This window comes from Narcine bancroftii, chromosome 5 (genome assembly GCF_036971445.1).
Source record: "Narcine bancroftii isolate sNarBan1 chromosome 5, sNarBan1.hap1, whole genome shotgun sequence".
Classification (NCBI taxonomy): Eukaryota; Metazoa; Chordata; class Chondrichthyes; order Torpediniformes; family Narcinidae; genus Narcine; species Narcine bancroftii.
Window position 1 is genome coordinate 103,970,190 of NC_091473.1, and position 27,595 is coordinate 103,997,784.

The 27,595-nt window shown below is 38.7% G+C and overlaps 1 protein-coding gene across 1 annotated transcript in view; it reads right to left on the reverse strand.

The window, feature by feature from the left end:
* LOC138763805 (metalloprotease TIKI2-like) overlaps positions 1-27,595 on the reverse strand; it is a 445,092-nt gene that overhangs the window by 159,935 nt on the left and 257,562 nt on the right. The window contains 1 exon segment of the mRNA XM_069938567.1: positions 26,084-26,258. Within this exon segment, the coding sequence (XP_069794668.1) occupies positions 26,084-26,258 (175 nt within the window).

Below are 27,595 nucleotides of genomic sequence, written 5' to 3' on the forward strand. Positions count from 1 at the left end.
TCCCCCACCACCCTGGCCATGTCCTCTTCACACTGGTACCATCAGGAAAAAAGTACAAGAGTCTGAAGATGAGCACTCAGCGGCACAAGGGACAGCTTCTTCCCCTCTGCTATCACATTTCTGAATGAACAATGAACCACAGTCACTGTCTGACTTTGATGTTTTCTTGCACTATATTTGTTTATTTTATAAGGTAGTTTATATAAATGTTGGCACTGTGATATGCTGCAGCAAGATTATTAGTGTTGTAATTTATACCAATCATTGCTCAGAACAGAGTTAGCCGATTAGATAGCTCACTCCACGTTGTTTAATCATCCTGAACACAGAGGTGGAAGATGGTATACTCCAGCTGACAACATTTTGATTCTGTGCAGAGCAGATCTCTGAAATAAAATCCTGATTCAAATTGTGATTTCAAAAAGTTCTGAATAAATTTATAGGTGTAAATGACCAAACATGTATTAACTGTAGGTATATAGTAGGTTGAGAATAATAGTTTTTTTTTTTGGGGGGGGGGTGTCTTTGTCCTTCTTAGGGTGAGAAGTAAAGAGTTCTATGTGATGAATATGAATGTAGAGTAAATCTGAGTTAAAATTATGTATAAATGTCATTCTCAAAAATCCTCCCAGAAGTAAAGGTCCTTCATAATTATCTTCGAACAGTGAGATTTTGGGCCTAGGACACCTGGATGCCCATTCCCCTGCTATATTCCCTCTACACCCATGACTGTACAATATAATCTGTCCCAACTCCAAATTTGCCAAAATTTGCCAGTGGCATGGTGCCTAAATAACAACCTTTTTTCTCAGCATCAATAAGACAAAGGAGAATATCACTGACATCAGAAGAGGGGGGAAAAGTCCACACATCTAATCATTTTAATGATGCTGAAGTTGAAAGAGTAGATATCTTAGGAATAAATACTCCAATGAACTGACTTGAGACAAATATTTTGATGCAAAAGTCAAAAAAGGGTAGCAATGTCTCTTTTGGAGAAAAAATAAGGACATTTGGCATGTTCCCCCTTGTTCCTCAACACAGTGTGGTATATGAGCATTTCTGCTGAGATTGGAAGAAACTACATAAGGAGGTGAAAGCAGTCAGATCATAATGCAACATTCCTTTCCCTCCATGAACTCCATCTACATCTCCTGCTACCAAGAAAATCCAACCAACATTCATCATACCCTGAAAGAGAGTGAAACCATGCAGCAACGGGCTCATAGATGGTTTGTTCCCTGCAGCCATCAGCCTCCTGAAGAAACCCCTGAACAATGTTCGCATGATCTTCCTTTACATTGTAATTCCCTGCCCTGTGAATTGTGTTCAGTACTCGGTTGCATGATTGTCAATGAGAATCTTCTAGAATCTTCCCAGAAGCACCTTTCTCACTGTAGTTTGTGACAAATAAGCAAATATAAATCATGTTCTACTTACATCTTCTGCAGAAGAGTAAATTATCTAAACAGTTCCCTTCAATTAACTCAGTTATTACAAGAGGTTATTAAGTAATAATTCTCAGGAGGTGACGTAAACCTGGAAGAAGAGTCCATTTAGGAGCAGTGATTTGGAGGGGAAGAAGACAGAAAGAATTAATCTCTGTTGAGCTTATTTTTTCCATGTAAATAGGGAAAGTAGTTTGAATTGAATACACAACTTATAATTGCAAAAATGGGGCTCCAAGATATACTGCAAGGAAAATAATATGTATTTAATTTTGGAGTAGCTATTTCAAACAGGCTTCTTTTAACTGCAAAGCATGAAAGAACTTTTGTTTCAATGTGCTGGATCAGCTGAGGAAGGTGCATGGAGAGAAACCTTTGTCTGTTCCAGTGATATTTCAGCTTCTCATACTGTGATTGGTGCTTAAAGCAACAAACACAGGATCACAGTCACAAAGAATGAACTGAGCAGTTTTAAAAAATTAGTAAACCTTGCAAAGTCAATTTTTCACATGGAGGCTAAACAAATATATGCTTTTTCCTTTGGTGGTATGTGGTGGGGAGCAGAGGGGGAAATAACCTCATATTATTCAGCACATGGCCTCCTGACTAGTGTGATTGTTCACCCTTTGACCCTGAAGCTGAACAACCTGGGGTTCTGTGCAGCAGCCCTGAGTAAAACACAGTGCAATAAAGAAATGGTAGTTAGAAAAATCAGATCTAAATCTAAAAAGTAGAAAGCAGAGAGTATCATTTAATCCGCTCACAAACCACATGACAGATACCTCAAACATAACATTCTGATCATCCAGCCCAGTGCAATTATTCATCAAACCTTTTCCCAAAAACCAAATTTGTGATAGGTAGATCTTAACAGTTGAAGTATATATACTACAGCTGCCTCTGGCTTTTCTCCTTCAACATAAGCCTAGAGGTTTTGCTCAACTTTGTTGGTATCATTGCTGCAGGTTTCCTGAGATGGTTATATCCAGTTGTGGAATTTTAAATGGAAATTTTTCATTGGGCAAACTGGGATTCTGGAATTTTCTGTGCAAGATTATGAAAAAATCATGATTACAGAAGCAGATACCACCCTTAAAACTGGCTATAACTTCAGGATAAATTATTTTTTTTTAAAAATGGCAGTGCTGCCATTAGTGCGACCTTGGAGAGTGGGGAGCAGAGGGAGGACTGGTGCATGGCACCAAAAAATAGGGAGACTCTCCATGGGATAGTGACCACAACTGCAGACCAGCGAAGGGCTCTGAGGCTGAAGAACACACAGGCAGTGAGCTGCTGGTAACTTGAGATGAGGAACCAACATAGGTTGTGGCGACTACGGTAAATGGACTCGCAACAGGCTGCAGACTGCTGGAGAATGGCTTGAAGACTGACCAGGTATTGGAACTGAGATTGAGAAGGTGCCAAGGGCTTTCTGATTGTGTCAGAGGTGTGGATCTGGCTGGAGCTTGCGTTGCCGATGAATTAGACTGACGCTGTGGAGGCTGCTGGAGTTCTGGCGAAGAATCCATGGAGACTCAGTGATTCGTGGGGGGAAGCGGGCTCTCTTTTGCTTCCCTTTCTTTGATTGTTATGGGTAATCTCTGCTGTTAGCAAATCTTCATCTGCCTTATGGTGGACTAAAGGAAATTTTGTGCATTATTACTTTTTTCTGTTCATTAGATGACAATAAAAGAATCTTGAATTTTGAATCCAATGGGAATATTTGAATTCTAGAAGACTAATCAAATTTGTGGATGTTACAACAGTAATTGGCTCATCACCAACAATGCTGAGTCACAATACAGAGAAGAGGTTACAAGGCTCATAAAATGGTAAGAGAACAACAACCTGAGCCTTAACATAGACAAAGGAGATGATTGTGGACTTCACGAAGATGAAGGTCAATCATTCTCCACTACACATCAGTGGTTCTACTGTGGTGAGAGTGGAGAGCTTGGTGTGCATATAAAGGGCAAGTTATCCTAAATTCACAACACCTCTTCAATAGTTAGGAAGGCACAGCAACACCAACACTTCTTTATGAGGCTAAGGAAGACAAGGCTACTGGGCTGTATCTTGATAACCTTTTATAGGAGCACATTTCAGAGTGTCCTGTCTGGCTCCATCACTGTGTGGTATGGCAGCTGGAAAGCATCAAGAATTATACAAGACCATTTCCATCCAGTGCGCAGTGTCTTTAACCTACTACTATCAAGAAGGAGGTAAAGGAGCATCAATTCCAGGACTGCCAGGCTGGGTAATATCTTCTTCTTGCAGACTGTGAGATTGATGAACATATCCTGTTGCGGTCTAAATCATCCCAAATATCTTTATCTATTTATTTTGATTATTTTGAAGATCATTACGTACTGTGCATTGTGTGTGCTTGTGCATGCACCGTTGGCAGGAGAGACACTGATTGTTTATCTCAAGTTTATTGAGATAATCGTCTACTTCTTTATTCCAATTACCAAAGTGCATGACCATAAACTTCCCTCTGCTGCATTCCATCTGCCACCTAGCTGCCCATCGTCCCATTCTGACCAAGTCCTCATGTAGGCTCCCTGCTTCCTTAACGCTTCCTGCCTCTTTGTATCACTTGGCCACAAAGCCATAATTTCTATCGTCCAAATCATTAATATATAATGTGAAAAGTAGCAGACCCAACACCAACTTTCGCAGAACATCACTAGTCACTGGCAGCCAAGTGGAAAAGGTCTCCTTTGTCCTTACTGTTTGCCTTCCGCCAGTCAGCTTAACAAAACTTGTTGCATTATCTTTTACTTTATTATTATTGTTATTATTATCTGAACTTAAAAATCAGAAGGCACCTGACTCAGGTCTAGAGCAGGATCACAGCACATTGGACCTTTAAGACTTATCAGAATTCGATAGCCCCAGCAAGCTGCTAGCAGCATTTGTAGCTCACTGGGGCTCATAGGTCGTCTGGATAATATATCCATTTCAATAGGTGAAAGAGTAAATAAGTCAAATTTGCATTTGCTGGATGTGGTACGAATACTGTTTTTTTTTAGTACAATAATTTCTGCAGAATTATGTTTCCATTTCTGTGGAATTCTGCAGGTCATTCTGGTTTGAGGCCTAATTTTATTTCTGTGGAATTCTGCAGGTCATTCTGGTTTGAAGCCTAATTTTATTTCTGTGGAATTCTGCAGGCCTTTCTGGTTTGAGGCCTAATTTTATTTCTGTGGAATTCTGCAGGTCATTCTGGTTTGAGGCCTAATTTTCAACAAAGCCAGTTTTCTCACAAATAAGGCAAAACGCAAGAGTTTGGTCCAGATAAGTTATCAGTGTGGCCACAGTGTCTGAGACAAGCAGATTTCAACAGCAATCAGCTTCAACTCTTGAAACCTGCTGGTGACATACAAGCTGACTCCTATGGATTATCTTCTATTTGTAGCAGATAAGCCTCTGTGATTCATGAACTGGTGTTTTGGGTAAAATAATTAGTTGGTGTGAGTTGTATGACTAAAACATTAGTCACTTATTTTATCATGTATTTTTCTTGGCAATATTGTTTTTTATTTTTTTTCAGCTATTGTAATCCTTACTGAGTATCATTCAGTGGCTTGGAAATGTATCATATTCACTTATAAGCTTTGGCAGCAAGGATTGATATGCTATTAAATCCAATGAAGCATGATGGTCAAGTCTGATTTTTGTCACCATTTGACGTTCTCTAGGGCATTCTTTTCAGCAAGGGTCATGATGTAGTGATAAACCTTCACAAATCAGAAGGTTTAGGAGTTTTACTGAGCCCCCAAAGTCATCTAAATGAGTCAAATAATTGAAAATAAAGATCAAGGCTAGAAACTTTTTAAAGCATTTTTTGTTTTGCATTCCCCACTGGCACCCGTCCTACCCTCTCCTCGTAACACTATTTATATTAGCAACTCTATCGCCTCTGCCAGATCAGTTCTGACCCGAAAACAGATAATTTATTTTTCCTCCCTCTGCTTGACTCAATGAGTTTTTTCCTCCAGCAGATTGTTTTTCAGTTTTGGTGAACCATGTTAATGTTAAAATCTAGCAGGATTTGGCAGGAGAGCAATGTTCTATGAATGCAGCTTTGCCCCGTTTTCCATGGCCAGAGAGGCAGAGGAACTGGTTATATAACTGGGATTTGATAAGACTTCATCACTCTGAGCAAGTCAGACTCAAATGTTAGCAATAATCTAAATTCAGCCATCATTATAGATCAGCAAAACCTTTAGTTTTCAAGTGGATGTCAGTTAGGTAAAACCTTTTGGGGATAAAATTGTTTGAATTTTCCTTTAAGTTAAAGAAAACATTTGCTTCTATGGTAAGATAATAGCTCAACTTAACTGTGCTGTCTCAGCCAAGAGTTTTCTTTTTAAATTCAACCACCAAAGGATAATGTCCAAATTATTCATATCACTTCAATGGTTCCTTAATGTCTCTATGTTATAGGAATTTAGCAATATGTTGGAAAGCAAAAGCTTTTCTTGGAACTGAGACAAAATCGCATTTATTAACGAAGTCCAACATTCACATAGTGATTAACCCTAAATGGAAAAATGTGGAGAAGGAATAAAGGAAAGATAACATCTTTTCTTTGTTTATAGGGTGACAATGTGATGACTTTGACACATCGTGGACCAGGCATACTAGATTAAACAGCTGATAGAAATTCAGATGGAAGGGATGGTGAAGAACATGAGTGGACTTTATACCAGTGGTGAGGTATTGGGACAAAAGCAGAGCCCTAGTATTCCTCAGCTTTGTGAAAATCATGGTGCACATAGGACCCTGCATGCCTTGTGAACAGCTATTACAAAAATTCTATTTAAGACTCAAGGCTGGTGGACATGGAGCAGAGAGACCCATGGTTACAGGAAAGGAAAGGCTGTTAGTATTAGGAACAAGGATGATTATCAGAACATTGGGGGTGGGTTTTGAACATCCGAGGAAAGGGGGTCTTGATTGGCACCATCATATAGAAATTCAACTGGAGGGGTGGTGAGAGATTCAACATCATAATTGGAGAGTAGGGTTTTGATTCCAAGTTCAAGTCTCAGCAAGTGGACATTTGGATAGGCACATGATAGGCACATGAGTAGGGATGGTTTAGTGGAATACTGGCCAAAGGCATCCAAGTGGGATCAGCATGGATAGGCAACTTGATTAGCATGAATGAGTTGGGTTGAAGAGCCTGTTTTCATGCTGTGTAGCTTTTATGACTGTCTGGAAACATTACTTGTAGATCTTCATGAGACTGCCAAGTATTGCATCTCCTGCAATTCAAGAGGAAGGTGCCATGAGAGGGGAAGGAGGTATTGCAACAGATAGTTAATTACTCACTCAACTTAAACCCCCCCACCTCCCCCATTCTTTCCATTACCTTGCCAGGCAAGTGCAGGAAAGGTGACAGCAATGTTTCAGCTCCCAAGCCCATAAACGTCCTTCAAAATCCCAAATAATCTTCACTAGTTGACTCAGCTAGAGGGTTCAAAAGCTTCTTATCTCTTTTAAATTTACTTCCTTTTATTCCTTGCTCTAATTGCGCAAACTTTCTATACTGAGCTCCAGTGAAGCATTTCAAACACTGCAGTTTCAGGTCATAAAGTTCTGATCATGTTTTCATTAGTTGATGTATGCTGTGTGGTTAGTACAACACTACGACAGTGCCAGTGATCCAGGTTCAAATCTGTCGCTATCTCTAGGAGCTTGTACGTTCTCCCTGTGGCAGTGTGAGTTACCTCTGGGTTCTCCGGTTTCTTCCCATGATCAAAAGATGCATGGAGTCAGAATGTTAATTGGGTGTATTTGGGTGGTGTGAGCTCATAGGACGTAAATGTAAAGACCTGGTACTGTGCTGTTTCTCAAAATTACATTTTAAATTAAATATTTCTGCAATTACACAATCCCACTTTTCACAAATCTGTCCGCACAATAAGATCCCAACCTTCTAACTGCCTACCAATCCAGCCAAACAATTGGCATTCTCACAAAGATCTCTCTCTCTCTCTCTCTCTCTCTCGCTCGCATGCACACACACACACACACACACACACACACACACACACACACACACACACACACACACAAATGTACGTTTGGGACTAAGACACATTTTTCCTTTATTTGCCTCTGTGCTCCAGTTTTAAATTTGCAATTAAACAATTCACATGTGATTAAAGTGCACATTCCAGATTTCACTCAAGATTATTTGTATCGATTTTGGCACTTTTTATACATAGTTTCCCCATTTCAGGGCACCATAGCATTTGGGACATTTGGCTTCACAGATGCTTGTGATCACTCAGGTATGCTTAATTGCTTCATTGGTGCAGGTATAAAAGAGCTAAGCTTGCTTCTAAGCTTTTGATCAGCTTTGGAGTCTGTAGTTGCTATTTTTCAAAATGAAGACAAGAGTTGTGCCAATGAAAGACAAATAAGTCATTATGAGTCTGAAAAACAAGAATAAAGTAGTAAGAGACATCGCCAAAACCTTAGGAATACTAAAATCAACTTTTTTGGAAGATCGTTAAGAAGAAAGAGCATACTGGTGAGCTCAGTAATTGCAAAGGACTGGTATTTCAAGGAAGACCTTCACTGCTGATAGAAGAATTCTCATCATAATGAAAAACATCCCCGAATGCCTGTCTGACAGATCAGAAACATTGTTCAGGAGGCAGGTGTGAATGGGTCAATGCCTACTGTCCGCAGAAGACTTCATGAACAGAAATACAGAGGCGATACTTCAAGATGCAAACCACTAGTTAGCCACAGAAAAAGGATGGTGAGATTAGTTTGCTAAGAAGTATTTAAAAGAGCCTGCAGAATTCTGGAAAAATGTCTTTATTTTATGTTACCTATATCTGTATTAATTTGTGTGTGAATAATTTGGTCATCTCAACTTAAAACTAGTCAATATGGACTAGAACAAAAGAGTCTGCATATTTATTGACTTTCAAATACACAAGACATCCCAAAATATTTTGCAAATGAATTACTTTTTAACATGTTCTATGCTCACATCTATAACTTCACAGGTTTGATGTGGAAGGAGCATTAAAATAAAATGATATTCAAAGAAATCCATGACCAGGGTGACCATATTGGCATTATGATAACCAGAGTTTAATTGGAAATATTTCATGTGCAGTACAAATAAATATGATCCAGTTGGATAAATTTTATCATCAACATAGAGAATGTAATTTTACAAGTCTTTCAGCAAAATTTGGATTCTTCTTTAATTTATCTTAGATACTTGACAGGCAAAAAAATGTAAGGTTACCATGGGTAGTCAGGAATGCAGAGCTGAGCTTTTAATTTAGCCATGATTTCATTAAAATGTGGAGCAAACTTCAGGGCCCAAGTGGTCTACACCTGCTTCCAATTCGTGTTTTTGTATCTTATCCAAAACAACTGAACATTTTGCAACTGACAGATTTTGATCAACACTTAAAAGCAAAATTTGATTTTTACCAAGGCAATGTTGAGTATAATGAATAATGTAGTAAGATGTGGATGACTTACCAGAGCTATCCAGGCTCATGGTTAAATGCTATTTACCCTAAGCAAGCCTTGGTAGATTTCTTTGTTCATCAATGGAAGAGCTTCCTTACATTGATGGCCCAGATCAGATATTCCATATTTTGATCTGACCATGACAATGGTCTTAGTTCTCTACGTGATATATCAATGGTCAGGTAGAGTATTTATACTCAGATAACAAAGCCATCATTAATACATTGGTAATGAATGACAAGAAAAATGCCTTGCCCCAAAAAGAGGTCAGAGTTCAACAGGCATGGTCTCAGTGAGCAAATTTGCAGCCCATCAAAAGCTGATTGAGATGGACTGGGGAGGTGGTCATGACAGGCAATTTGAAAAACTATCCACAAATTGTTGCTTAGGAAAGGTGCAAACATGCACAGTGTCAGTTAAAGAAAATACTGGGCTGACTTGGAATGTTTTTCTCATGATACCTGCCAGCACTACTGAAGAGCAAATCCAGGCATCTGTGGAAATGACTCTGTAGAGAGTTGGGTAATTTGGAAGGGCAAAAGTAATATATACTGTCAGCAGAAAAAGAAGAACATATGACCTCAGGCAAGCAACAATCCAAAACCTAAATTTAAGACCATCTAAAACGTATTTTCTTCTGTTTTAGAAACACAAGAACATAACAAATACGAGCAGGAAGAGGTTGTTTGCCCCTGATCCTGTTCAACAATTCAGTGAGATCTAATGTTGGCATCAGAACTACTTCCTGCCTCCATAGTCCCTGATTCTCCTGTACTTCAAATATCTGTCATTCTGTGCCTTGCCTTGCATGGCTCTGGCTCCACAACCTCTGGATTTCAAAGATTAATAACCAATTGAAAGAAAAAAAAAATCATAATCTTCTCCCTCTGAGATGAGCAACCTCGTATTTTTAAATGATGGCCCCTGGATCTATATACTCTTTTACAAAATTGTAAGGCAATCAACCCTTGGGAGTACACTGTCAGGTCAAAGGACTTGTTCTTTCATCCCACTAATTTATTTGGTGCCTTTTTATTCCAATGACAGATCCTCCTTCCTATGGAACTTTCACTATCTATTATTATTGGAATTCTTTTAATGTCACCTATTGAGAAAACCAATCCAAAATAATTATTCAGAATCCCAGCCATTTAGGATTCTCCATTATTAGATACACAGTCTCATGCTCTAAGGAACCAATGTTTACTTTAGCTACTTTCTTCATTTTTGTAATGGTGTATGTATGTTATGTCTAGTTGTGCATCTGTTTGTTTGCACTGAGAACTAGAGAATGCTGCTTTATCAGGCTGTACCTGTGCAATCTGATGATAATAAACTTGATTTGACTTGTAAGTTTTTATCCTCTATATTATTTGCAAGTGTAGTGAGTATTTCCTTCATAGTTGGTTGGAGATAAAAGAATCTTGTTGTTGTCTATGACTCGTTCAAACAAATTTGTACTAAAGTTGAATTTTCCAAAGTTTATTAAACAATATTAAACATTTTTAACATTATTATAAGTTGCTAAACATTGTTACAAGCCTTTAAATATTGTTTGATGGTCAATAGCAAATGTTGGAATGTTCTCTTTTCTCCATTTCACAGAACAAAAGAAACTAAGCAAAACAAAAACTTATCTCTGAAACAAGCCCAGAAACCGGCTATGACCCTGGTTCAAAGATGTTGCTTGGAGACAGCATAAAAATATGTTAAACAAAACCACAAGTCATAAACTGACTGCTTACAATGCCGGCCCTTAATTATTACATTTTAAAAATAATAATTACTATTAAAAAGATAAAAAAGCAAACATGGTACATATATCAGATAAAATCCAAAAGAAAATAAAAGTCAATTATCAAAACTTTCTGGCTCTTGTAAAAGGCAGATTTTGGTAATTGGTCTGTTCAGAAAATGAGTTTTAGTCTTGATCCAAACTTGATGTACAAATCCCCCTTTGTCCTGAATTATATCAACAATCTTTCCCATCATTCATGAATTTTGAGGTGCTGAATTGTCCACAACATCCCAGCACATGACATTGCACTTAATCTTAGATCATTTTTGTTGCTCCTGGAACATTGGAAGATATTCTTTCATTCATCTTTTCCAGAACAAATCCAATATAAATTGAATCTGCTTCCGCGTACAGAGAGTATATCTTCCCTGAACCAGCTCTGGTGGCACTGAAGGTTTAGTCTTAAGGAGCAGAAGATAATTCTGAGTAAGTGCTTCTAGATCATTTGGATTTAGAAGTCTTCGTAGCTGGACAACTGTTGAGGATAGCCTCAACCTCACATAGAACTGTGTGAAGACCCACCTTGTTAAGATTCTGTCCATCTAGGATGGAATTGAGTAGTTTTTGCACTGTTCTAATCAATCTTTCCCATACACCTTTGTGGTGTGAGCCAGTAGGGAGATGGAAGATCCAACTGATTCCTTTCTGGACAAGTTCATCATGAATCTGAGTTTGATTCAAGTCCATAAACGCTTACGTCAATAGTGTTGAGCCCCACAAAGTTAGTACCATTCTCAGATCGTAGTTCTTTTACCTGACCATGTTTGCCAATAAAATTCCAAAGGGCATTAATGAAGGAATCTGTGTCAAGTGATGATCCAATTCAATGTGAATTGCTCTTATGGCTAAATATGGGAAAATAACACCATAGCATTTCATGATACTCCTTCTCCGCTTTACTCCAATGTGTTGAAAATAATCAACTCCAGCATATGTGAATGGAGATTCATCAGGAGAGACTCTGATGAGGGGCAAATCTGCCATCTGCTGTTATCCAGGTGGAGCATTTACCTGCTGACAAACTAAAAATGTCAACGTAATTTTTCGGATTGACCCAGTGGTACCAGCAAATCCAATATTTTTGGCGTAGATTGGATAACATATGAGTACTACCACAATGGCCCACCTCTTCATGAATCTGCCGAAGAATCAAATCACAGGTGTAAAGATCCTTTGCCAGTATGACAGGATATTTCATCTCTTCTGGCATTGCTGCTCTGCTAAGTCACCCCCAACTCTTAATACACCATTGTCCAGAATGGGGTTGAGCTTATGAATGTGGCTTGTGCTTTTAATATTCATTCCCTTTCTCAGACTTGAAATTTAATCTCCAAATCTCTTCCTCTGGCAAAAACAGATTATCTCCTTCTCAGCATTAACCAATTCTTCAACTGAGAGACCTCTTGTTTTCCTGAGTCTCTTGATTTTCTGTCTCCTTTTGTGGTAGATCTCTTTTTTGGATGTTATCTAGATGAAGCTGAGCAAGAACACTGCTTGCTTAGGAGTTGCAAAGGAGTTAAGGGTTATGGGGATAAGGCTGGAAAGGGGTACTGATGGTAGTGATCAGCCATGATCTGTAAAATGGCGGTGCTGGCTCGACGGGCCAAAGGGCCTACTCCAGCTCCTATTGTCTATTGCTTGTTTTTTTCTCTCTTCTATGATACAGAAGGAGTCTTTTAAGTCTGAGCATCTATGCTGTTGCCTTTTTCAAAAGATTCTAGGATGAGAAGGAATAGATTAAATGGGTAACTAGAGCCACTTGTTCAGATAATATCTGAACAGCATTTGCAGTCTTTCAGGGTCCTCTTGTAATATTTCTCCTAATTTATCAGGAATTTGAAGCCACTCTTCTTGAGGCTGTAGAAAAAAAAAAATCGAGGCTCCGGACACCCACATTTCTTCCTTCAGAAAATACTTGACTTTCAAACCTCGGAAAGCTATATCGGCAGAACTGTTAACTGTGTTAACATATCTCCACTGTATTGGAAGTGAGACTTAATCAATTTCAGTGATTCTGTTAGCCACAAAAGTTTGAAACTTTGTGGTTTTATTGTTAATATGGATTTTAGCACAGAGGAACTATCAGTCCAAAATATGGAGTCTGTTAGTTCCATCTGCAACTCTTTTTTCCACATTGTGTTCATTCTGCTCACTATGGTAGCAGCCAACAACTCCATTCGAAGGATAGTGGCTGGTTTTAATGGAGCCACTCTGGCCTTTCCCATTGCAAATCCACAATGTACCTGATCCTGGTTCTGGTTATCATGCAGTAACAAGTAACTAACAGTTCCAGAACTGTCTTCACATGCAATCAGGCAGATGTTACAGTTCCAAAATGTGTGGGTTTGAAGCATCTGTCAATCTTGAAGTCTTCCAGCTTACGAAGATCTTGATTCCAACACGTCCATTCCTGTTCAATGGAGTCTGGTATCTCATTATTTCAAACAATCCTTTTCCTACACAAATCTTGCAGTATCTTCTTGGCAGTCAGGACTACTGGTGCCAATATTCATAGAGGATCATATATCGAAATGACTGTTAACAGAAACCCCTTTTTTGAGAGAGGTCGGTCCTTCAAAATGATTTTGAACTTAAAAACGTCACACTGAAAACACCATTATACACCTAATACCTTCTCCACAGGAAGATTATCGTGGTCCAAGTCCAGCTTATTCTTCTCTTTTGCCCTCTCTGCTTCACGTATCGCAATTGTTACTTATCCATGTGATAAGTAGGAAGCCTCCCTTGAAACAGATCACACACAACTCATGATAAACAGCTATTCCCGATGGTGCTTGCAGCTTGAGACCTAAACTGTTCCTTATTGTCCTCAGCACACTTCCTAAGGGCAAAATTCACACATCTTGATGATATAGCTTCTCCAAATAGATGCCCCATCATTCTGTATTCCACCACATTCTGACCGTAGTCTCCATCAGATCACCAAAGGAATCGTAGCAACTCGCTGTCTTCTTTCAGTACTCCCTGAATGCTTGCTCCACAGTCAAATACCACTTGAAGATTTTTTTCTTTTGTATATGCAAAATTCCATGATGTGGTAAGTACCATTTTTTTCCATCACTATGTTCCAAGGTATTGTCTGGTACTTACTCTATATAACCTTTAATCATCATGTCAGACATGCAGTTGGTGAAGTCTGAATGAAAGGAAGGATTTTTCTTGAATCTTCTCCTTAAATTCAGTGCATGTGGTTCGACAACATTTCTATTTATCAGGGATGCTTATTTCCTATTTCTTTAAAGGTAATCCAATGCAATAATGATCATTAACTAGCTTGGCAGATTTTGTCACTGATTCCAAGAACTGCTGGTCTTCCCTGAGGCACTCAGGAAAGTCAGTCTTGAACTGCTGCACCCAAAGCTCATCAGGTTTAACAATCGTTATCTTGTTGACAGTTATAGCCGACTGGTCCTGAACCTCATTTCTTACTCCTCTTTCTTTGGCTTGGCTTCGCGGACGAAGATTTATGGAGGGATAATGTCCACGTCAGCTGCAGGCTCGTTTGTGGCTGACAAGTCCGATGCGGGACAGGCAGACACGGTTGCAGCGGTTGCAAGGGAAAATTGGTTGGTTGGGGTTGGGTGTTGGGTTTTTCCTCCTTTGCCTTTTGTCAGTAAGGTGGGCTCTGCGGACTTCTTCAAAGGAAGTTGCTGCCCGCCGAACTGTTAGGCGCCAAGATGCACGGTTTGAGGCGATATCATCCCACTGGCAATGGTCAATGTGGCAGGCACCAAGAGCTTTCTTTAGGCAGTCCTTGTACCTCTTCTTTGGTGCACCTCTGTCTCGGTGGCCAGTGGAGAGCTCGCCATATAACATGATCTTGGGAAGGCAACGGTCCTCCATTCTGGAGACCTGACCTATCCAGCACAGTTTGATCTTCAGCAGCGTGGATTCGATGCTGTCGGCCTCTGCCATCTCGAGTATTTCGATGTTGGAGATGAAGTCGCTCCAATGAATGTTGAGGATGGAGCGGAGACAACGCTGGTGGAAGCGTTTTAGGAGCCGTAGGTGATGCCGATAAAGGACCCATGATTCGGAGCCGAACAGGAGTGTGGGTATGACAACGGCTCTGTATAAGCTAACCTTTGTGAGGTTTTTCAGTTGGTTGTTTTTCCAGACTCTTTTGTGTAGTCTTCCAAAGGCACTATTTGCCTTGGCGAGTCTGTTGTCTGTCTCGTTGTTGATCCTTGCATCTGATGAAATGGTGCAACTGAGATAGGTAAATTGGTTGACCGTTTTGTGTGCCTGATGGAGATGTGGGGGGGCTGGTAGTCATGGTGGGGAGCTGGCTGATGGAGGACCTCAGTTTTCTTCAGGCTGACTTCCAGGCCAAACATTTTGGCAGTTTCCGCAAAACAGGACGTTAAGCGCTGAAGAGCTGGCTCTGAATGGGCAACTAAAGCGGCATCGTCTGCAAAGAGTAGTTCTCTTTGCAGACTACTCTTTCTTCCTCCTAATGGTCCATTAATCATCTAACCAAGCATAGTTTTGACAGTGTACCGTGTGTGTCTCCCACACTCCTTATCTTATCTAGTGATTCCAGAGCTTTTGGTACATCAGAACCAATAAACAACACAATCTCCTAATTGATTTCACATAAACAAATATTTTTCAAATGCGTCCACCGTTCAATGTTGTTTCGATGTGGGAAGTTTCCTTTATGCACAGGCATAGCGTTCTGGGTGTATACGCCTGGGACTTCACAAAAATTGTTACTATCCAGTCCAGTGACCTATGAGCCCAAAGCAACACTGGTTTCAATGATTTTAACTTGACCTATAGTTCTCAATAGAATTTTTGTACTTCTTCCTTGAAGATTAAGCTTATTCATTAGCCCCACAGTGCAAAATGCCGCAGTGCTATCTGGTTCAAGAAATACACAAGCATGCACTGTTGAACTTCCTTTTTTGGCCTTGGCTTGCACATGTACTATTAAAAGTTTACATTTGTTTTCATTGCCCCCAGTAAGACCACTTGTCTGTACCAAGACAACAGCTCTGTTTTCATCTGCTTCATTTCTTGCCGTTTGTTCGTTTTCTTTATTCTTCTTTTCCTGGAAGATATGTAGCATTTAGGGATGCTTTTGACTGCATATGTCACAGCTGAGTTGCTTTTTGCAGATATGCTGATATATCCTTAACACAGCCATCCAAAACATATTCCATTTTCCTTCAGAAAAGCGATTTTCTCTCTAGGCATCTTCTTTTCCAACTGTGCACACTTTTCTAAAGCATGTTTATCTTTACGGATTAAACATTTCTTCACAGCAGGCAAACTTTCCTTCCCCTTAGTTTCTTTATCCGCAACTGCCATGGAAATGGCAAATTTTCTTTTTTTCAATTTTGGTTGAAACTGCACTGCCTGAGTGCCTTTGATATTTCCATACACTGGATATGTGACAACATCCACTTGCCCTTCAATGAACTTCACCAAATCCAAATAAGTAGCTGATATTCAACAACTCAACTTCTGCATAGTTCTCTCATCCAGTAGGGTAATTTATTTAAAAATATTAGAATATTAGCAGACATGTCAAGCTCTTGAAGATGGCCATCTCAGACATGACAATGCAACATCCTCTTAGAAATAGGGCACAAGCTTGTAGAACTTTTGTGTCATCCGGTTTTATTGATGACCATGAAAGTTTCTATATATAAGCTGTAGCAATTTTATGCTTGTGGCCAAAATGCATCTTTAGTAAAGACTTAGTTCTTTTGAATCCTTCGTTCAGAGGTATATGATGGCAACTCCTTACAAGTTCTTGTGGTTGTTCACTCTTGAACAGTTCCAAATAAAATAGTCAATCCTCTGAGTTTTGGCTCTTATTTTCAATATTGCATTCAAGGTTTCTCATGAATGGTAGGAACTGAAGTGGGTCACCGTTAAAAGCTTGAATCTCTCTCTCTTGGGCAGAGAAGAGATAGAATGTAACTGGATTAACGATGCAGCCATTTCATCTTGCTTTCTCATGCCTGAAAGTAAGTTACTTTGTTCACCTGGATTTCTGTAACCTGACAGGAGCATCAAGTATTCTACATCAATAGATTATATTTGGCTCTCAGCTCTGTCTACTGTCGTCATTGTTTGGGTTTGAGGCTTGGCACCACTGTGCCTTAACATGATTTGTTCAAGTACATACATGTCTCATAACTGTGGCACTGGCTCTGCCTTGGTATTAAACATTTTCTTTTTCTGTTGTCCTTCCTCAAAACATGACTCCATAACATTAAACACTTTTGATAATTTACTTCGAATACCAAATAGCTCTGAGACTCCTAGTATCTTCGCCCTGGCCTGATTTACAACAATATTTGTTTCCAGTTCCAGCCAATCCTTTCACCTCTTTAGCTGCACCTCCTTCCTCTTTAGCTGCTCCTCCTGCAGCTCCTTTTCCATCCGTAGCCGCTCCTTTCTCTGTTCCTCTTCGCTTTGTCTTGTTTGGAGGAGTTTGTTTCCACATATCTAAGTCTGATATTGCAATTCTTCTCTCAGTTCCTTGACCCCCATCTCCTCGATATGTTGCCCATCGAAGGCAACAACTTCTGTGGTGGCTGCCATATTATCCTTATCTATCCAGCTGACTGCCGTTCACAGGCACCCTTGTTTGCATAACAATATCTTAAAAACTAAAGCGGTCCTGAAAGGACAAGCAGCTATTTCTCCAAACTGTGTTCAAACTTGCAATAAACACACAGAAGGAATCCTTAAATAAGACTCACCGCTTCCAATGGCCTTGATGTTGCTTTTGACAATCATGCCTCTGAGTTTGAAATGCTCTAAACAGAGCTCAATCAATCCAATTCAAATTCCAAATCCAATTTCCAATATTCTATGGACTTAATCATCGTGACTACTTTCCTTTATAGTCACTTGAAGGATAAAAATGATCTTGTTGTTGTCTTTGACTCATTCAAACAAATTCATACTCAAGTTGAGTTTTCCAAAGTTTATTAAATGATATTAAACATTGTTAACATTATCATGTTTCTAAAAGTTGTTACAAGCTGTTAAAATGTTGATTGATGGTCAATAAGAAATATAAGAGCATTCTCTTTCCTCCATTTCACAGAACAAAAGAAATTAAACTAAAAAATCTCATCTCCTAAACAAGCCCAGAAACTGGCTATGACCCTAGCTCAAAGATGTTGCTCAGGGACAGCATAAAAATGTTAAACAAAAATCCAAACCACAAACAGACTTCTTGCGAGCATGAGATACATTTTACCCCTTAGAGCAATTTTATTCTCACACTCTATCTTCTTAATAATCCTCTCAGCTATTTTTCTATTTTCAAAAGTGTATCACTTATCTTTGTTACATTGTATGTTTTCTCCTTTAAGTTGATAAACTTCTAACGTCCTAAATTAAGTATGAATCCTTTTTGTATGGACACCTTTCCTCTCACTGAAACTATCTTCATTGATATTTATGAAATATCTCCTGAAAGATCTACCACATAATTTTATTTACCCACACGCCTTCAGCCAACCCTGTCCATATACTATGGTCATAGTCATTATTAATCTTTATTTAGCTAGTTTCTGATATTCAAATTGCATTTGAAACTCCACCATACCATAATAAGTGTTTCCACGTAGATTCTTTACACTGGGATAATTTATTAATCATATCATATACAAAATCTAATGTAGCCTGGCTCCCTGCTTGATTCCTCAATGTATTACGATAAGAAACTATACCAAAAAAAATCTTTGACATCACCTTCAACAGTATCCTTGCCAATTTGATTAGTTCAATCTACATAGCTCCTTTTCTACTGGCACCTTGTTGCAGGAATTAATGGGGAATTAACTAGTTAAGGGTCCAGTGGAAAAGGAAAACAATCAGCCCGCCAGCATCAAATGAAGTCATTTCGTGCTGGGAGTTAACGGCCTCTACCACTGCTCATATCCCCAGTATCAGCTGATGCCAGTGTGCTGAAAAAACGAGTTGAAATAGGTCAACATCCATCCATTCCATTCAAAGGTAGACTTTCTAGTCCCCAGGGATGAGTGTGCTCAGCAGAAAAGCAGTCAGTGTCCCCGTTAAAGGTGCCCCAGTGGAAACAGCACAAGTGACTTCCTATCGCGGGACACTGCACAGCCAATTAACTGAGATGCCAGTGGAGAAAGGGCATACATGATAATAAAAATCATTCATGCTTATTGTTATACATTTCTAAGAAGCCCCCAGTATAACTTCTTGTACCAAACCATACATACACATCAGGCAACAGAAGTATTTCTACTACAGGCACATAACATTAAATGTGCAAGTTTCTCTTATACACTTTGCTGCCAGATTGCTGCTGTTCCTTTTGCATAACCATTAGGTCATTCAGTACGAATTCCTGATGAATGCTAAAGATGATCTGTGATGGCACATTGACAACCGAGAAACAATTTTGTGGTGGGAAACTAAGGAGATATAAGGGCTGCTTAGAAGCAACTTTGAAACAGTGCCAAATAGATGTCCATAAGGAGTAACAACTCTCTTAAGATAAGAAATCTCAGTGAAAATATATCTATGAGGGGCCCATTATGTTCCTGATGCTGAATGTAAATATTGGTCGAGGAAGTTTCACCTGAAAGTCGGTATGTGTCAATCTGTCATAGACATTTTCCAACATCGTTCATCATCAATGCTCATTCCAAATAAATGATCTCATCAATCCGCAGACAATGTACTGCAAAACAATGAGATGCTCTTTTGGCTGACCTATTCAATATCAAAGAATGGACACTGTTTTGCTTGTGTTTTCCAAGTATTCCTTAGAGCATATGCAAATTTCTTGATGTTGTTCCAAGCAAACCAATTATTTTTAAATGTACCCTCACACAGGTATAAACCCTTTATTAATTAGTGACCACACATTGTCTCAGTTTTATGAACTGGAGTGTCTCAGAAACACCGAGAGCTACAAGGTCTAGTTGCCATTCCCTAAATCACTTAAGCTTGCATAAGAGTCTGGGAACTGATATTGCTCTCAAATTTAACATTTCATGAAGCATTTTAATAAGAATTATAAATATAAATCATGACATATGTAAAAATGCATCAATTATTAAAATAAAACAAAACTTCAGATTATGGTTTGCATTATAATTATTAACGGACAAACCACTAAAATCTGGAATATTTCTTTCAAATTCATTTTATAACTCCAGTTGGGTCTGTTCCATTCAATACCCATAATAAAACACTTTTTCTACGACCATCCCATCAATTATGCTGCAATTTAATTCATGCTGCAGAGTTGAAGGCACAGTTCACTAGTCACCTACAAATTTTCAGTAATATCCTGATTCACTGATATTGACGCTGCATACCAGGAAAAGCAACGTACTTTTATTCCTCACTATTATCCTTATGAATAATTATTAAATAATATGTTTCCCATTTTCTCCAGGATTGTATGTTCCAAAGAGAAAGAACCAGGTGTCTCACACAAATGTCTCCAATCTTCTAGAATTACAACTTTTAAAAAAACATGCACAAAACTTGCCTTTTCAAAAAGTTACTTGAGATGTGAGGGAATGTCAAATCAACTTTCAACACCATCATAAAATTCCCTGTCCCTCTTAAATCTTTGCAACTTCAATTCAAAGCCTTTCTTTTTATTAAGTAACATGTGCCATTTGGGTATTAATCTTCTCCATCTCTTTCAATGTTATCATTTATCAAACTCCTACTGCAATCTGGCACTGTGCCCTCATGAAATAGTAATTGATGTGTTTACAGGAATCAACACATTCAGTTTAAAATATCCATTTGAGTGAAGTCAGAGAATCAAAGCCTGGCTCTATTCTATGAAGTGTAACTCTCTATTACAGGGTTTCATGAAAATATAACTCAAATGGTTATTTGAAAACATGTCTAATGATCATAATTTCCTGTCTACTAGCAGCCTGTGAAAAAAAGTTACATTTTGGCCCCAGTGCCAATTGTCTGAAACATTCCTTGAATCAAGTGAAAGCTCTTAAAAGTCCCTGATAAATATTTGTGTTTGTTCATGTCCAGTGTCTCTCACAAACAATTATGTTCTTTGACAATATCTTTATGAATTGTTGATTGTAATTTTGCATTTGAATGAGGTATGGTTAACATAAATATCAGTTTTACATCAGCATAATGCAAACATATGGATTAAAACACAGACAAGACATTGTCAGGACTACAAACATTAGATACCACAACTGATTCTGGTGGGGACATTTTTGCTGATTACATCAAAGAGTGCTAGGTCACACCTTTTTTTTTAAATTTTTTATTTTTCACACCATAAATCACATTAGCCATGATATACACTATTTCTTTTTCACACATATACAGTGACTTTTTCTCCCCCCCCCCCACTTTCCTCCCAAACCACCCCCCCCACCCCCCCCCCTCTCATCCATTTTAGGTATACAATCTAGGTTGCATTAAGCCAGTCAGACAATGTTGTCATTCAACAAAATTACACCAGAAATTCTACTGAGTCCATTCTTTTCTTTCCTTCTCCTTCCATCAACTTAGGTACTGTTTGTCCCCGGTAGGTTTTCGCTATTGTATTTAATGTAAGGCTCCTATACTTGCTCGAATATTTCAATATTATTTCTTAACCTATCTGTTATTTTTTCTAATGGAATACATTTATTCATTTAAATTTAGTAGTTTCTTCCTTTTAATTTGGTTATGTATTCCATTAATATTTAAAGACATATAGTTCAGCGTAGCCCTTTTATATTTTGTTTATCTTCTCTTTCTGTTTTTCCATCATTACCTTTCCTCCTTTTCCATTTCTGTTTTCTTATTTTCAACTCTTTATAAGACAACATTCCTACAACATCCAACATTTTCCTTATTCTCCTATTTCTATCTTATTTATCCCCAATCTCCCCTTCACCTCCTGAGTTGTCCTTTATCCCTTGTCGGACAACCACATCTCCCCTCTCCATTTGGATTTGCGAATCCACTCGCAAGCGTCAACTGATTTTGCAGTGACCGCTATTTCCCCCCACCCCGCCTCCCCCAGAAAAGATTTCACTTTTCATATGTCACAAAGGTCACTCTTTTAATTCCCTCCTTATTCTCTCTATTCCATTACCTTCCCTTATTAATTCTTGTCTATACTATCTATATTTTCCTCTAAGTACAGATACATTTATGTATGCTCATTGTCTCTATTCACTCTTAAACCTCTTTACCCGCATACATATCAATCGTGATCATTTTTACTCTCATTACCCGTCTTCATCCCTCAGTCTATTTTTGTCTTTACCCACATACATACCAATCGTGATCATTTTAACTCTCATTACCCGTCTTCCTCCCTCAGTCTATTTTTGTAATTGTTCTGCAAATTTTCGTGCTTCTTCTGGATCCGAGAATAGTCTGTTTTGTTGTCCTGGAATAAATATTTTCAATACCGCTGGATGCTTTAGTATAAATTTATACCCTTTCTTCCATAAAATTGCCTTTGCTGTATTGAACTCTTTTCTCTTCTTTAGGAGTTCAAAACTTATATCTGGATAAATGAAGATTTTTTGCCCTTTATACTCCAGTGGTTTGTTGCCCTCTCTTACTTTTTCCATTGTCTTCTCCAGTATCTTTTCTCTTGTAGTATATCTTAGGAATTTTACTACAATAGATCTTGGTTTTTGTTGTGGTTGTGGTTTAGAGGCCAATACTCTATGTGCCCTTTCTATTTCCATTTCATGCTGTAGTTCTGGACATCCTAGGGTCTTAGGGATCCACTCTTTTATAAACTCCCTCATATTCTTGCCTTCTTCATCTTCCTTAAGGCCCACTATCTTTATGTTATTTCTTCTGTTATGGTTTTCCATTGTATCTATTTTTTGAGCTAGTAGTTCTTGTGTCTCTTTAGTTTTTTTATTAGATTTCTCCAATTTCTTTTTTAAGTCTTCTACCTCCATTTCTGCTGCTACTGCCCGCTCTTCCATCTTGTCCATTTTCTTTCCCATTTCTGTTAAGGTCATCTCCATTTTATTTATTTTCTCTTCTGTGTTGTTTATTCTTTTTCTTAAATCCTTAAATTCCTGTGTTTGCCATTCTTTAAATGACTCCATGTATCCTTTAATAAGAGCAAGTATATCCTTTACCTTACCTTGCCTTTCTTTTCTTCTTCTATTTCTCTGTACTCTTCCTCTTCCTCTTCTTCTTCCTCTGGGTTGGCCATCTGCTGTTTCTTTGGTGCCCTTTCCTCCTCTTCTTTCTTGTTTCTATTGTCTTCTGTGGTCTCTTCTTGCTGCAGGTGTTCTGCAGCTGTCGTTGCCGGCTGTGGAGATCGACTCCCCAGCTGGTCCCCCCTCCCGTCGGTGTGTTATTTTTTCATTCGCATCGCGCATGCGCGAAGTATCGCGCATGCGCGGTTGCGCACTTTTACTCGGCTCTGCGAGCCATTTTTGTAGTCCATTATTTACCGACCTGAGGGAGCGGGTTTCTCTCTCCGCAGCGGGCCTCTTCGGACAGGTAAGGCCTTCACCTTTTTCCTCCTTTGTCTTCTCTTCCTCTCTTCTTACCGTTGCTTTCGATTTTTTTTTTGTCGCCATCTTCTTTCCACCTTTATACTCACTTTTCTGTAACTTTTATTTCTGTGCCTTTGTGTTTTTCTTTGTTTTTCCCGACTTTTCTGGAGAGGGCTGGAGTTCACCGTCCGGCCACTACTCCATCACGTGACTCCTAGGTCACACCTTTTCAAGTATGTTTACATAGAGCCAATAGAAATACCCTCCTTCAGAGGCCAGCAGTTGCCATTATTTTATCCAGAGCTGAGTGCTTGAAGACTGCTCAGTACCATACAGTCATGTCAGTGAACATATGGACTTTAGACTGGCCAGTGTAGAGAATGCACATGCGGAAGTTAAAGCTTCTGTTCATAATTTGCAGCAATAATCCATCTCTTGCCACTGGCACTATGGGATTCCTCCATAACTTGATGCAGATTAAGTAGTATTGGCAACAGATATATTTGAACATTAAGCAGAAGCTCCCACAACTATTATTAGTTAGGTACGAGGGACTGCTTTTGTTTTCTTTTTGCTCGTACATAACCATCACTAAATGAATATAAATGAAAAGACAAGCTACATTTGTTCCAATGCCACACAACAGGAAAAATCCCCACATGTTCTGTGATCTAGAATGGGCAACATTTTACTGGAATATATACATTCAACTTTGAAATTTGCAGCAAATTTCCCCACAAACAAATGTTTCAAAAAGAAGCAATTGAGCATGTGAAACAACTTATTGGACACAAATAATGCTAACGTCCTTGCAGATCCTCACTCAACTAAGGCAAATGGGTACCAGTTCTTGGATTGAATAGTTTTCACAAGGATGTTATTTTCTCTCCGATGGAACAGTGTGATGAATATGACAAGAATAGCTTCCAAGTGCGATTAGCCTTCCCAGGGCCTTTCTCAATAGGAATACAATGAATAACAGGATCACACAAGCCCTGAAATACTGAGCATGAGGAGACAATTGGGAAGTCCTGCCAGCTTCCTTAACCTCCCCCCACCCCCCCCCCACCTTTTTCCTCTCATGTATTTGAGTTGTTATTTTTAATCATGGATTTTTATGCTTTTACTTGGGTTGAAGTGAGAGGGAGGGTGAAGGATGGGGGAAGGGGAAGAAAAAGAGAAGACTGAGAAAACAATGACCTGTAAAAGGGGAGGATTGTTCCCCTATAATAGCTGGCTAATATGAGTCTGGAAAACTATAAATAAAATTTTCAAATGAAAAGAATAGCTTCCAAGGACTTTGTCAGGATGAGGACACCATTGTACTTCCTTTCCCTATTCTTCCTTTTTCAAGGAATTTTTTTCCTTTCTGACTATTAGCACCTTGTGGTGCATGAATGACCACTGTTGCAAATGTTGGAGAAAACTAACTGACTTAGATCAGTGAGAAGAATGCTGTCAGTATAACAACTTGGTGATCAACACAGCAGCACAATTTGGATCATAATTACTGCTTCAGGAATTAATTATTTCACCATTCACAAACTAGGAACTCTGCCAAATGTAGATTCTCTGTGGTAGGTTATCAGCAAACATACTAATATTGAGCATGGTCTGGGAAAAGTAACATCTTTTCATGAATATTTTGTACTCTAAACAGACAATGAACATATTCGTGAGTAGAAGCAGCCCATTTAACCAAACCAAATCTCAAGTAATTGCAATGCTCTGTTTAACATTTATCTATTTTAATTTCATCTTATTTCAAATTAAATGAATTTTTTGAAATTAATTCAAATCTCCACACATCTGTCCACATTAATGGCAATGAAGTAGAACGAGTAGATAGCTTTATGTTCTTAGGAATAAATGTCTCTAGTGACCTAATTTGGTACAGGCACATTGACACAGTATTCAAGAAGGATCTTTTCTTAGGTTCAGCATGACCCCCACCTGTCCCTGAACAATTTCTACAGATGCAAAATCGAAAGCATACTTACTGTGTGCATCACTGTGAGGTGTGGAAGCTGCTGTGCTCAAGATCCAAAGAAGCTACAAAAGTTCATGAATGTAGTTTCAAACATAATGAAAACCTCACTCCCCTCCTTGGATTCCATCTCAGAAAGACAGCACCCATACTGAAGCACCCATGACACCCTAGATGCACTCTCTTCTCCCTCCTCCTCAAGAGTGAGAAAACATGCATCAACAGGCTTAAAGACAGGTTATTCTTTGCAGCCGTCAGGCCTCTGAATGAATCTTATAACACTACTTTCATAGTGCCCTTGTTTGGGATCATTGATTTTCCTTTTCATTGCAATCCTATGCTCTGTAAATTGTACTCTTTACACAGCTATGAATGTTAATGATAACCTGTTGGTTTGTTTGTGAGAAATAAATTAAAAACCTTCAATTTAGCTGATGTTAAACTTGACAAAGTAATATCTTTTTTGATAAATTGATCTGTTTATGGGTCCTTCAAATGAAAACTTTTCATTATCATTCTCAGTTAACTGAGTAATTGCTTTTTGGATGAAAGCATAATTTCTGAAAATATCTTTTTGCAAACTTTGTTTGTCATTTAGCTCTTAGCAATAAGGATTATAATATTTTTCAATATTGGTCTGACTGAAAATATGACCAATGAATCACTGTTTAACACAGCACGTGGAAGGACTTATTTAAAGCCAAGAGCATTGTAGGAGATATCTACAGAACCATTTCATGGCTACACATTTTTAAGAACTGGGAATGGACAGAATGACAAAGAACTTCAGACTACCTTAATGACTCAAGGCTACTGAAGGATAAGGGATTATTCTACATACCTGCTCCAAATGCAAAAAAAAAGCTTTTATCCATGTTTGCTTCCAGAAGTTCCGTCACTCTTTTGCCCATTCTTTCATTCCTCTTGTAGATTAACTCCTGGCGAAAATAGTTGTCTATCTCCTGAGCTGTCACCTGCTCGTGCGGCGGGAGGGTGGTGTTGATAAAGTTAGGCAGCTGTGAGAAGAACAAGTCAAGTGATTATTATTTTAAGAATAGCTGCTATATATGTATGACAAAGGATTACAGACTCAAATGCTTTAATGTTGCGACAAGACAGATTTACTTAAATTGAGGTCAAAATTCTTTCAGCTGATAAACCACCCTAATAAAGCAGGCAAGATTCTTATTTGGGTAACTTTTTGGCCCTTCAAATTTAATGTACTTCTAGAATAAAACAAATATAATCTGATTTTCTATTTAGTTATTTGGATACATTCAAGAAACAAGATAACTGGTTCAAATTGCGGGAGCAGATCTTGGCCATGTAACGATCAGTAACATTATATTTGTGGCCTTTTGGTGGTGGATGTCTGTGGTGATCAGACAAGGAAAGGAATGTCCCTGGGTGTGATGTATCCTTGTTACCTGTAACTATCAGCCTGGATTAATCATCGGTTTGGCAAGTTGTCAGGCATGTTTGGTGTTACAGGCAACATCTTCAGAAGTGGAAAGAAAGAAGATGAAGTTGAGGATGATAAAAACAATAGCGAATGCAAACATTAAGCAAAAAGAGGAAAGGGAAATATGCCAGTCCTTGACCAATTCTCATTACATTGGTATCTGACATGAGTAATTGCTAGTTTACCCCAAATGTCCTGAGATGCTTATAACTGAGGAAGCGCTGCTGAGAAACTGCATGTTAGACACTTTTGTTACATCAGATAGAAGGTGTGTATACTGCAATATTCAATCAAATGTCATATAACAATATCATGAAATTTGGAAACCTTTGTTTTAAGGCATTGTTATCTTGGTTCATTCCCTTTAAGAGATATTAAAAGCTGATGTATAAATCTCAAGAAGGCTGCTACCTGATAAGCGCACAGTGGCACAGCTGGTCAGCAGTGTTAGAGGGATCTCCTTATGGAACTCTAGGCTGCTTTGGAGAGGGATTCAGGAGGATTGGGTGTGCATGGTGGGGGGAGGCATGGTGGGACAGCAGAATAGAAAATGGGGGAAATCATGAGATTGTAGGAATGGGAGTGTCATGATAATGAATATGTATGAGATATACCTCACGTGGTATGAGAGAGAGATAAGAACACAAGCAAGAGAACAAAGGAAACGGGAGAATAAAGACCCAGAGAAGTTTACCTGATAAACTTGTGTTTAATGTTTTATTAACTTCACATTTCGGGCCACAAATGTGACATTGGCGACTAGGATGAAAGAAGCTTGAAGAAAATTAAAGACTAAACAAGATTACAGAGGATTACAGACGACTTCAAGGTGATAAGAATTTTCTCTGTGACTCAGTACTTTTGGGGCTGGAATATTTCCTCATGGCTGGT